This window comes from Hemitrygon akajei, chromosome 27 (assembly GCF_048418815.1).
Source record: "Hemitrygon akajei chromosome 27, sHemAka1.3, whole genome shotgun sequence".
NCBI classification, from domain to species: domain Eukaryota; kingdom Metazoa; phylum Chordata; class Chondrichthyes; order Myliobatiformes; family Dasyatidae; genus Hemitrygon; species Hemitrygon akajei.
Window position 1 is genome coordinate 2080425 of NC_133150.1, and position 13025 is coordinate 2093449.

Below are 13025 nucleotides of genomic sequence, written 5' to 3' on the forward strand. Positions count from 1 at the left end.
ATTCTGTTGGTGTCTGCTACCCTCAGCCTGCTGCCCCAGCACACAACAGCAAACATGATAGCACTGGCCACCACAGCCTCGTAGAACATCCTCAGCATCATCTGGCAGATGTTAAAGGACCTTAGTCTCCTCAGGAAATAGAGACGGCTCTGACCCTTCTTGTAGACAGCCTCAGTGTTCTTTGACCAGTCCAGTTTATTGTCAATTTGTATCCCCAGGTATTTGTAATCCTCCACCATGTCCACACTGACCCCTTGGATGGAAACAGGGGTCACCGGTGCCTTAGCCCTCCTCAGGTCCACCACCAGCTCCTTAGTCTTTTTCACATTAAGCTGCAGATGATTCTGCTTGCACCATGTGACAAAGTTTCCCACCGTAGCCCTGTACTCAGCCTCATCTCCCTTGCTAATGCTTCCAACTATGGCAGAGTCATCAGAAAACTTCTGAAGATGGTAAGACTCTGTGTAGTAGTTGAAGTCCGAGGTGTAGCGACCTCCTGCGGATGCCAAAAAATGTGGATGCTCAAGTCCCTTATTTAACCTGTCTCAGTGCGGTGGACTTTAGGACCCAGTGGAGCTCAGGACCCACTGCCCTCAGTGTTTCTGTTTCATTGATGGAAAATTACCACAATTGAAAATAAAGCGGAAATAATAAAGCGATCAGAAAGAGGTAAAACACCATCAGTCATTGGAAAACCGTTCGGCTACAGTTGGTCAATGATTGGAACAATTTTAAAGGATAAGAGTGAGAATAATGGAGCATGTGAAAGGCCCTGCCTCGATGAAAGCTACAACTATTACTAAGCAACACAGTGGTTTAATTATTGAAATATATACATTTCTTAAGTGTTTTATATGCATAGAAAGGTAAAATATATACTATATACTAAGACAAACATTTGACTAACTGACGCCAAATAATACTGATGTACCTGTTCCAACTTACTTATAATGCCTAATAGAAAGTAAATCCTATGTAAATAGTTGTTATACTGTATTATTTAGGGAATAATGACAAGAAAAAAGAAGTGTGTACATGCTCAAACAACAAGTCCTGGAGAGAGAACTTCCAGGTTTTCCCGATCCGTGGTTGGTTGAATCCACGGATAAGGAGGGCCGACTGAATTCAGAGATGCTCTTCGGCCCACCATGTGTAATTATTTAAATTACTGTTGCCTTCCAATCAGCTTGAACCAGTCTGGCTATTATCTTCTTACCTTTCTCTTTATAACAGGGCATTTTCTCACACATAACTGCCGCTCACTGAATTTTGTTTTGCACCATTCTCTGTAAACTCTACAAGCTGCTGTCTGAGTAAACTCCAGATCAGCAGTTTCTGAGAGACTCAAACCACCTGTCTGGCACAAACAATTATCCCATGGTCAAAATTATTGAGATGACATTTCTTCCCCATTCTGATGTTGGGTCTGAACAACTGAATATTTTCACCATGTCTGAATGCTTTAATGATTGATTTGCTGCCATGATTGGCTGATTAGATGTTTGCATTAATGAGCAGGTGTACCTAATAAAGTGGCTACTGAGTGCAGTTTATTATTGTTTCTTTATGACTCAAAATATGTTGTAACAAGCTCTCTTTGCTCTAACGTACAGCAACAACAGGAGATGGCCACAGTGCGCAAGTCCCTACAGTCCATGCTGATGTGATGTCATTCAGCGGATACCCATCCTTCACAGTGCCTAGTGGCCGTTTTACATTAAAAGCTTTTTCATGTTGCTGCAACAATCTCAGTTTATTGTTATTATCTCAAAGTTCAAAATTTAGTCATCTCAATCTTTGTAATCTCAAAGCTTGGTTATAAAGCTGCCTTCTCAGTATGTTTATTTCTTCAATGCCAAGTCACTATATTGAAATTATTAACCAGAATAAAACGGTTTTACTCTGCCACTTGGTTAAAAGCTGTTTTCTTCCTATCCTACCTTCCAATGTGTATTATTATTGTTCAGTTGCATTAAATGTGTAAAACACTTTGGTCAGGGGCCTGACCAAGATGTAGTTTCCCCTTGGTGCCCCTCCTTCTTCTTACTTTTCTCACCCATCTGGCTTCACCTGTCATCTTCTAGCTAGTTCTTCTTTCTCTCCTTCCATATTTATATTCTGGCATCTTCCCCCATACTTCCCATCGTGAAGGGTCTTTGCCCAAAACATTGACTGTTTATTCATTACCATAGATACTGACTGACATTCTGAGTTCCTCCAGCATTTTGTCTGTGTTACTCTGGATTTCCATCTTGTGTTGAGAGGATGTTTCCTCACATGGGAGAAGTTTGAACTAGGAATCAGAATTTAAAGAGACCTGAGACAGACAAGGCAAAAATATTTCTCCCAAAGAGGAATGGAGGGAGTATCTTGGAATATTAAGGCAGAGATGAGTGGATATTTGAAAAGCAAGTAGTGTTAGTCTAGGGAAGACAGCCCTGCCAAACGTGTGGAATCTGAGGTGCAAATCCTCCTGTTTGTGTGGATGCTGTGTGATGTTACCCTGTTACAAATCACCACGAAATAAAACAGTACACCATATGCAATTAAATGATTTAGCTTTATAATTATTAATTTAATTAAAGGGTTAGTAAAGAAAGTAAAAAAGGCCCATTTTAATGAAACAGTCTAATGTGCACATGTTGGAGATCACTGTTTCCCTTCCGTTGGTCCTCCATCGATTTCCCTGGGTTGCGTTGACTCCAGGCCCCACTCCAAGTCCACTCAGTCTTGCTGGCTACGACCTTTCCTTTCAGGTGTCTTCTCTCCATCTCTCGCCTAACAAAAGACCCAGATCACCTTGTTCTCAGGAACACAAGAAAATAAAACCATTCCCTTCATTTGATGGTGCACATTCCAAAGCCCCCATTATTTCTAGCCATAAAACAAACACTGCTGCTGTTGAGAAACCATTACGTTAGCAGTGAAACCTTTCCAAGGGTGTTACATACACACCAGGTTTCCACCAGACTAGGGAGTCCCAACCTTTTTTTTTTACCGTGGACCAATACCATTAGGCAAGGGGTTGGGAACCCCTGCACTAGACCAAAATTGAGTCAAAAATTTCCATGTTTATACAAACAACACCTCCATTTCATTGTAAAGGCAGTGCTTATTGGTTTCTGCTGTTTTATACCATAGACAAGAAACATTCCATTCAAATATGTAGATCAGAGTTAAGCAATCTGATTAACACAAGATCATAGCCTTATGTTGGTATGTGTAAGGATCCCATTAATGTATTGCCTTTCACATCATCTTGCTTTCATTTCTATGAAACACTGGAGGCTTTCTCTGGCCATCAAGTCTATCCAATGGCATTTTCTCCTTCATTTGCCTTAACCTAATGTCACCTATATATGTTTACATTTAAAGCAGTGTTTGACAGGCTCTTGATTAGTTAAGGCATCAAAGGTTAAGGAGAGAAAGCAAGAGAATAAGGTTGAGAGGGATAAATCAGCCATGATTGAATGGTGGAGCAGGCTGATAGACAAGGTAAGGTCTCAGAATGATCTATTTATCACTGCTTTTTTCCCTTATTTTTAGTCTTTTCTACATTGGTTGTTTATCCATCTTTGTGTTCACTTTTTCATTAATTCTATTGTTTCTTTGTACTTACTGTGAATGTCCACATTAAGATGAATCTCAAGGTATACTTTGAACATGGAACAGTACAGGCCCTTCAGTCCACGATATTGTACCAACCATTTAACTTACTTTAAGGTCAACCTAATCCTTCCCTCTCACATAACTACATTTTTCTATCACGTATATGCCTATCTAAGTCTTTTGGGCTGAATGGCCTAATAATACTGCTCTGTATCTTAATGGATATGACCATGTTGCTCCCTTCTTGCCTTGGGATAATTTAAGTGCCAATTAACCAACCAAACAACATCTTTGGGATGTGGGAAGAAATCTGAACTACAGAATATCCACACAGGGAGACCAAACTCCATACAATTGCAGCCAAACTTAGAAGCAAGCTCATGTTACTGGAACCAAAAAACAGGTGTATTACCTATAGATCCACTGGGCACCTTGTCCCAAATAGATTGGAAAAGTCAGAGGCCTTTGTATGGAAGCACATATCCTGGTTATGCCACTGGGAATAGATGAGATGGTGACAACCTGATGGAAAGGAGTGGCTAATAGTGAAATGATGCAGAATTCCCAATTGAATTCTGGTTCCACAAGCACAACTACACTTACATTAGAAAAGATTAATTTTGTCACATGCACAAAACATACAGTGACATGCACTACTTTTGTATCCATGACAAACAGTCTGAGAATTGTGCTGGGGTCAGTCCACAAGTGTCAGCACACTTCCAGTGCCAACATAGCATGCCCACAACTTGCTTACCCATACGGTTTTGAAATGTGGGAGATAACCAGAGTACCTGGGGAAAACGCATATGATCATGGGGAGAACGTACATATTCTTCATAGCAGAGGGAATTGAACCCAGGTCACATTTATTAGCCATTCTCAGTTATACAATAGTCATTAACAATGATCAGTTGAAGCCTGGGTAGCTGATTAATACTATTTCAGAGGATAGTGATTAGACCACACTTGGGAGTATTGTGAACAGTTCTGGTTGCTTCATTATAGAGCATGTGGAAGCTTCAGACGGTGTAGAGATTTAACAGGATGCTGTTTGGATTAGAAAACGTCTTTTGTGGATAGGTTAAGTGAACTAGGGCTTTTCTCTTTGGAGTGAAGGAGAATGGGAGATCACTTGATAGAACTGTACAAGATTATAAGAGACATAGTTCAAATGGACAGCCAGTCATTTTCCCAGGGTAGAAATGGCTAATATGAGTGCATATTATTTTAATGTGATTTGAGTAAAGTATTGAGCACTATCAGGGGTGGTGGTAGAGACAGGTACATTAGGAACATTTAAGAAACACTTATAGAGGCACATGGATGATAGGAAAAATGGAGAGCTATGTAGGAGGGAAGGGTTAGATTGATCTTGGAGCAGGTTAAAAGGTCAACACATCGTAAGCCAAAGGGTCTCCATTCTGCTTTGCTATAATGAGACAGAACTGAAGCACTGTAAACCACAAACATGGGGGGCAAAGACAGGAGAGGGCTGCTTACACACAAGCAAAGCCATTGAGAGGAGACACCACCATGTCATGAGCCAAAACAAAACCAGAATGACCACAACATACACACTTATCATGAATAAAGCAATCTTTATTTACATCAGCACTTATTTAGAAAGATTACAAGAATAAAATCAAGAGGCTCAATCCACTAAAGGCAATATTAGGTGAAGCTTTCTGTATTCTCATAAACAACCAAGGTTTGTGCAAATTAATTATATTGCCATTAGATCCTGTTGTTCCAGGTGAATGGGGATGCTCAGTAAGAAAATATGTTGACCAGATTACCTGTCAGCAGATTATTCCAACTATTCATGGAATTTTCCAGTTACAACAACTTTTTCAGAAACAGCTAAGCCCAAGAAAAAGGGGCACAGACAACGGATGCTTTGGATCATTCTGTTAATCATGTCTGGCATTCGGAAATATATTTAGAGATGGTAGGCTAGTGAGGTCCAGATCCCACTCTCACTGCGAACAAAGAGAACCCTTCTTAAACGTTCTCAGTGCACACAATATGAGCAGATGCCCGTATCCACAATCCCCGCACCCATTCCAATCCATATGCTTGAGAAATACTGCCACAGATTCATTTCTAATACTTGCTGTTGCAACAGACTGATGATAACAAACACTATATGGCTTCAGTGCTACACGTACAAGTAATTCCAGGTTGCTGCATAGTTTGGGAATTTTCATGTGTGAAAGGACTTTGAGTACTCAGCAGCCTTCTTTCCCCACTGTTCAAGATGCAAAATCATTTTGAAATATTTTTTTATTTTAGAGATCTGATGTGTCATTAGTCATTTAATTTAAAATTAGCTTCAGACTCAGAGTTCACTTCAAAGATCAATACAGTACTCATCTCCAAACCCTGTATTACCCACAATATCAGGAGCTTTGTACACCAAAAAAATAATTGGACCAAAATGTATGGTGTATATTTACTAAAATAATTACATAATGCAAAAAAAGCTATTTGTTATATCTGGCAAAGCCAGCCCTTGTTACTATCTGAAATTTAGACTTTTACACGTTGCCCAAAAGTCCCCAGTACAAGAGGTGAAAATTTTGATTCCATCTATTGCTATTTTCGTCGTCCTGTCTGCATTTTCTAGAAGAAACTACATAAAATGACATTTAGCAGTGTATCTCTCAGGAAAAGTTGTTACATATGCACAGGAACAGATTACTGTACAGCAGCAATCCTCTGCTACAGGAAACAGAGGCAGGCTAGATTAAGCACTGAGCCACCACGTTTGATCATAGTGGTACCCCAAACCCTCAAGCACCAGAGAAGATTGGAATTATTAATAGATGCCAATGAAGATATAGTTACCAACTGTTGCACTGAAACTATGTACAAAACGCAACAATAATCAGGTCACATTCGGCTCTTTTTTTCCACAGCCAACAGCCAAAGGAGAACATAGGGTATTGATCTCTGATGTATAACAACACAAATCCGAGATGCCCAATCCATGAACCACTCAGCTAAATAACTGGAAATAATCGAAGTTAGAAAAGTTAACCGAGCCATTGTGTGGTGTGTACTGAAACTAAGAAACCATGTGATCCATCTAAAACCCTATATTAAATTCAGCGTCTATTTCAGAATGGAAAAAATATGTATTACTCACAGCAGTGTAGGTATGAGTGAGCCATCTGAAACTGGACAACTACCAAAATAGTTGAAGGCCAGGCTTGTTCTCAGCTGTGGTGGAAACATGGACCCACCCAGGCTTGGGAGGCAGACTATATTCTGCAACAGGAGATGAACTACACCCTCATTGTGGAGATCATTTTATTATAGAAAGGTACTGACTCATTACCCACATGGAGGAAAGAGCACTTCAGTATGAAGTATGCTATTACTTGACAGGCAGTAAGCAGGTGCAAGGAATCGGGTCAAATCCAGCACCTGTCCAGCAAGTAATTCTCTTTGCCTACAACTCTAGGTACTGAGGATACTGTGCACATTTCCAGTACTATTTAGGCCAATAAATCATTCTGCATGAAATCACTTCACAGGATTTCAGACCAAGAGAAAAAGTCTCTTTTAGTTTGATGTCCCATGAAGTGACTTGATTCGTTTGAAGAATTCCCCCAAAGAGAAACTGTTCAGGGCAGGACCCTCTGTGAAGATCAGTGTCTTGTTCCTCTTGGTGATGGCACAAGGTGAAGGCTAGTTTGGAAAGTTAATGATTCATGGGAAATGGCATTCTGAATAAGTCAGGAAGTTGCAGCCTCGCTCTTGTGGGGTGACTTTTATTTTTTGAAAGTGAAAGCACTTTTGTGGCTATTTACTCCTTTACATGTTGACGTGTAAAAAAAGACAAAAGCATCGCAAACTAAACAGTCACATGACACTGCACCTTAACTTGCAGTCCAGTACAGTATACACAAGGCCCCTTTAATTACACTTTCATACGGTTCAGTAGTTAATATCAGAATCAGATACAGCATTATTGGTGTAATTAGGACATATTTAACAAAATAGTGCATTGCAAAACTTTAACCCACAGGAGGCACAGTCTTTTCTGCCACTTCTCTTTAAATTTTAAGGAAACTCTCCAGATCACATGGCCAAAACAATTTGCTTTCTTGTAAAGTACTGTCTGTAGTTCACTCACCTCAGGAGCGAGGCTCTCACTTGGCACAAGGAACCCCATTCCCTCACTCACAGTCCTTACCTGCAATATGGCTCATCTGACTTCCACAAGACAGTAGTAACTTCAATTAAGTTCACACTCAAGCCTTCAGCACAATGGAAAGTTGGCCAAGTAGGTGGGAAAAGATTGAGCAAAACCCCATGTGCTCTTCTACATCCTGTATGAGACCAGGTCCCTTCCTGACCTGCCCATGTTACAGGGAGTCATGCGTGCAGCAGCAAGCCAGCTCTTTCCACAGTCTGCCTATTTAGGAGTGCTAGTTAGACTTCATTCAGAAACTGAGGCTTAAATAAAAACAAAAAGTGCACACAATGATTGAACCATAAATTAAATAATTTGTTCACTTCTTCCATTCTGATGTTTTTCTCTATATACATTTCCTCAGTCATGCCCTGGGGTCGCTTCAGCAAGCACAGTGGTTAAGTCACTCATGATGGTTTTGCTCCTGGGAGCTGACTGGCGAGGAGGAGATGGAGTTGATTTTGAAGATGTTAATGTGGAGATGAGAGGCGATCTGATTGCAGACTCCCACCGAGTAACGGATTAGGTCAAAGAGAGACCACACCTGAGGGTAAAAGCAGAGAGAACACTTAGTGGGGAAAAGAGTGCAGTGGCTCCTCTGTCACGAACCACAATGGAACAGACAAACCAAACACTGCACATTCTGGTCTGGGGTCACTCAACTCAAGCTACAGAGCAGATTCAAACAGTATCTACAGTCTCATGGTAGTTGTGATTTTACAAAGAGTTGCCCCCAGTGGAATCAGTCCCTTTCATACCCAGAGCATTGCATTTAAACTTCACATTCAGGACATCTACAGTAGGACATGCCCTCTTCCCACTGCTACCATCAGGGAGGAAGTACAGAATCCTGAAGTCTTCGGAAGGCTATTGACTAGGTGCCACACATGAGGCCGCTTAACAAGTAATGAGCCTATGATATTACAGAAAAAATTCTGGCATAGATAAAGCAGTGGCTGATTGGCAGGAGGCAAATGTGGAAATAAAGGCCATCTTATGGCTATGGTGGCTATGGTGCTCCACAGGGGTCTGTGTTGGGACTAATTCTTTTTACGCTATATATTAATAACTTGGATGATGGAATGGACGGCTTTCTTGAAAAGTTTACAGACAATGTTAAGATAGGTGGAGGGGCAGGTGGTTTTGAGGAATTAGAGAAGGACTTAGATTAGGAGAATGGGCAAAGAAACGGTAGATGGAATACAATCAGTCAGTGTTTGGAAATGCACTTTGGTGGAAGAAATTAAAGAGTTGACTATTTTCTAAATGGAGATAAAATTTTAAAAAAAAACTTAAGTGCAAATGGACTTGAGAGTCCTGTGCAGAATTCCCTAAAGGTTAATTTGTAGGTTGAGTCTGTGGTGAGGAAGGCAAAAGCAATGTTAGCATTCAAGGACTGGAATATAAAAGCAAGGATGTCATGTTGAAACTTCGTAAAGGACTGGTGAGGTCCCACTTGTGAGAGTTCAAAGGAGGTTCACAAAAATGATTCTAGGGTTGAATGGCTTGTCAGAGAGTGGTGAATCTGTGGAATTCTTTGCCACAGGCGGCTGTGGAGGCCAAGCCTTTATGTATATTTAAGGAGAGGTTGATAGATTCTTGATTTGTCAGGGAGAAGACAGGAAAATTGGATCCGTTATGATGAAATGGTGGAGCAGACTCAATGAGCCAAATGGCCTAATTCTGCTCCTATATCTTATTGACACACTCAATGTTTTAGGAGCAGTTTCTTCTCCTCTGCCATCAGTTTTCTGAACAGACAATGAATCCATTGTCCTCACTATCTTTCTTCTCTTTTTGCACTACTTATTTCATTTTATTTTCTGACTTGGAAGGGCCACTGAACAGGATTGGAAAAAGCTGCAGAAGTTGTAAACTCAGCCAGCTCCATCGTGGACACTGGCCTCCCCGGCATCCAGGACATCTTCCAAAGTCAATGCCTCAGAAAGGCAGTATCCATCATTGAGGACCTCCATCACCCAGGACATGCCCTGTTCTCATTGCTACCATCAAGGGGGTACAGGAGCCTGAAGAGAGAGACATTTTAAGAACAACTTCTTCCCCTCTGCCATCAGATACATGGACCCACGAACACTGACACACTATTTTGTTCTCTTCTTGCACTTTAAAAAAAAATATATTATTGTAATTTATAGTAACTTAAGTATTGCACTGTATTGCTGTCACAAAACAAGTTTAACGACATAGTGATAAACTTATTTCTGATAACAAAGACACAAAAGGGGTGACATGGAAGCATAGCTGTTAGTGTGACATTGTTACATACAAACATAGAAAATAGGTGCAGGAATAGGCCATTCGGCCCTTCGAGCCTGCATCGCTATTCAGTATGATCATGGCTGATCATCCAACTCAGAACCCTGTACCTGCTTTCTCTCCATACCCCCTGATCCCTTTAGCCACAAGGGCCATATCTAACTTCCTCTTAAATATAGCCAATGAACCGGCCTCAACTGTTTATGTGGCAAAGAATTCCACAGATTCACCACTCTCTGTGTGAAGAAGTTTTTCCTCATCTCGGTCCTAAAAGGCTTCCCCTTTATGCTTAAACTGTGACCCCTCATTCTGAACTTCCCCAACATCGGAAACAATCTTCCTGCATCTAGCCTGTCCAATCCCTTTAGAATTTTATACGCTTCAATAAGATCCCCCCTCAATCTTCTAAATTCCAGTGAGTATAAGCCTAGTCGATCCAGTCTTTCTTCATATGAAAGTCCTGCCATCCCAGGAATCAATCTGGTGAACCTTCTCTGTACTCCCTCTATGGCAAGAATGTCTTTCCTCAGATTAGGGGACCAAAACTGCACACAATATTCTAGGTGCGGTCTCACCAAGGCCTTGTACAACTACAGTAGAACCTCCCTGCTCCTGTACTCAAATCCTTTTGCTATGAATGCCAACATACCATTTGCCTTTTTCACTGCCTGCTGTACCTGCATGCCCACCTTCAATGACTGGTGTACAATGACACCCAGGTCTCATTGCACCTCCCCTTTTCCTAATCGGCCACCGTTCAGATAATAATCTGTTTTCCTGTTCTTGCAACCAAAGTGGATAACCTCACATTTATCCACATTAAATTGCATCTGCCATGAATTTGCCCACTCACCTAACCTATCCAAGTCACCCTGCATCCCCTTAGCATCCTCCTCACAGCTAACACCGCCACCCAGCTTCGTGTCATCCGCAAACTTGGAGATGCTGCATTTAATTCCCTCGTCTAAATCATTAATATATATTGTAAACAACTGGAGTCCCAGCACTGAGCCTTGCGGTACCCCACTAGTCACTGCCTGCCATTCTGAAAAGGTCCCGTTTACTCCTACTCTTTGCTTCCTGTCTGCCAAACAATTCTCTATCCACATCAATACCATACCCCCAATACCGTGTGCTTTAAGTTTGCACACTAATCTCTTGTGTGGGACCTTGTCAAAAGCCTTTTGAAAATCTAAATATACCACATCCACTGGCTCTCCCCTATCCACTCTACTAGTTACATCTTCAAAAAATTCTATAAGATTTGTCAGATATGATTTTCCTTTCACAAATCCATGCTGACTTTGTCCGATGATTTCACCTCTTTCCAAATGTGCTGTTATCATATCTTTGATAACCGACTCTAGCATTTTCCCCACCACCGATGTCAGACCAACCGGTCTATAATTCCCCGGTTTCTCTCTCCCTCCTTTTTAAAAAAGTAGGGTTACATTAGCCACCCTCCAATCCTCAGGAACTAATCCAGAATCTAAGGAGTTTTGAAAAATTATCACTAATGCATCCACTATTTTTTGGGCTACTTCCTTAAGCACACTGGGATGCAGACCATCTGGCCCTGGGGATTTATGCCTTTAATCCCTTCAATTTACCTAACACCACTTCCCTACTAACATGTATTTCCCTCTGTTCCTCCATCTCACTAGACCCTCGGTCCCTTACTATTTACGGAAGATTATTTATGTCCTCTTTAGTGAAGACAGAACCAAAGTAGTTATTCAATTGGTCTGCCATGTCTTTGTTCCCTGTCATCAATTCACCTGTTTCTGACTGTAAAGGACCTACATTTGTCTTAACCAATCTTTTTCTTTTCACGTATCTATAAAAGCTTTTACAGTCAGTTTTTATGTTCCCTGCCAGCTTTCTCTCATAATCTTTTTTCCCTTTCCTAATTAAGCCCTTTGTCCTCCTCTGCTGGTCTCTGAATTTCTCCCAGTCCTCAGGTGTGCTGCTTTTTTTTTGCTAATTTATATGTTTCTTCTTTGGACTTGATACTATCCCTAATTTCCCTTGTCAGCCACGGGTGCACTACCTACCCTGGTTTATTCTTTCGCCAAACTGGGATGAACAATTGTTGTAGTTCATCCATGCGATCTTTAAATGCTTGCCATTGCATATCCACCGTCAACCCTTTAAGTATCATTTGCCAGTCTATCTTAGCTAATTCACGTCTCATACCTTCAAAGTTACCCTTCTTTAAGTTCAGAACCTTTGTTTCTGAATTAACTATGTCACTCTCCATCTTAATGAAGAATTCCACCATATTATGGTCACTCTTACCCAAGGGGCCTCACATGACAAGGTTGCTAACTAACCCTTCCTCATTGCTCAATCCCCAATCTAGAATGGCCTGCTCTCTAGTTGGTTCCTCGACATGTTGGTTCAGAAAACCATCCCGCATACATTCCAAGAAATTCTCTTCCTCAGCACCCTTACCAATTTGGTTCACCCAATCTATATGTAGATTGAAGTCACCTATTATAACTACTGTTCCTTTATTGCACCCATTTCTAATTTCTTGTTTAATGCCATCCCCAACCTCACCACTACTGTTAGGTGGCCTGTACACAACTCCCACCAGCGTTTTCTGCCCCTTAGTGTTATGCAGCTCTACCCATATCGATTCCACATCCTCCAGGCTAAAGTCCTTCCTTTCTATTGCGTTAATCTCCTCTCTAACCAGCAATGCTACCCCACCTCCTTTTCTTTCCTGTCTATCCCTCCTGAATAGTGAATATCCCTGGATGTTGAGCTCCCATCCTTGGTCACCCTGGAGCCATGTCTCTGTGATCCCAACTATATCATATTCATTAATAACTATCTGTACATTCAATTCATCCACCTTGTTACGAATGCTCCTCACGTTGACACATAAAGCCTTCAGGCTTGTTTTTACAACACTCTAAGCCCTTATACA

The 13025-nt window shown here is 41.1% G+C and overlaps 2 protein-coding genes across 3 annotated transcripts in view; one reads left to right on the forward strand and one right to left on the reverse strand.

The window, feature by feature from the left end:
- The window catches only part of LOC140717083 (synaptonemal complex protein 3-like), a 209000-nt gene extending 207158 nt beyond the window's left edge, over positions 1 to 1842 (forward strand). The window contains exon 9 of the mRNA XM_073030264.1: positions 1614 to 1842. Coding sequence (XP_072886365.1) covers positions 1614 to 1667 — 54 coding nt within the window. The 3' untranslated portion in view covers positions 1668 to 1842. The remainder of the gene's footprint in view (positions 1 to 1613) is intronic.
- A 3348-nt stretch (positions 1843 to 5190) lies between these two features.
- Positions 5191 to 13025, reverse strand: part of LOC140717084 (choline/ethanolaminephosphotransferase 1-like) — a 100784-nt gene continuing 92949 nt past the window's right edge. For both annotated transcript variants that reach the window (XM_073030265.1, XM_073030266.1), the window contains exon 8: positions 5191 to 8357. In XM_073030265.1, coding sequence (XP_072886366.1) covers positions 8217 to 8357 — 141 coding nt within the window. In that variant the 3' untranslated portion in view covers positions 5191 to 8216. The remainder of the gene's footprint in view (positions 8358 to 13025) is intronic.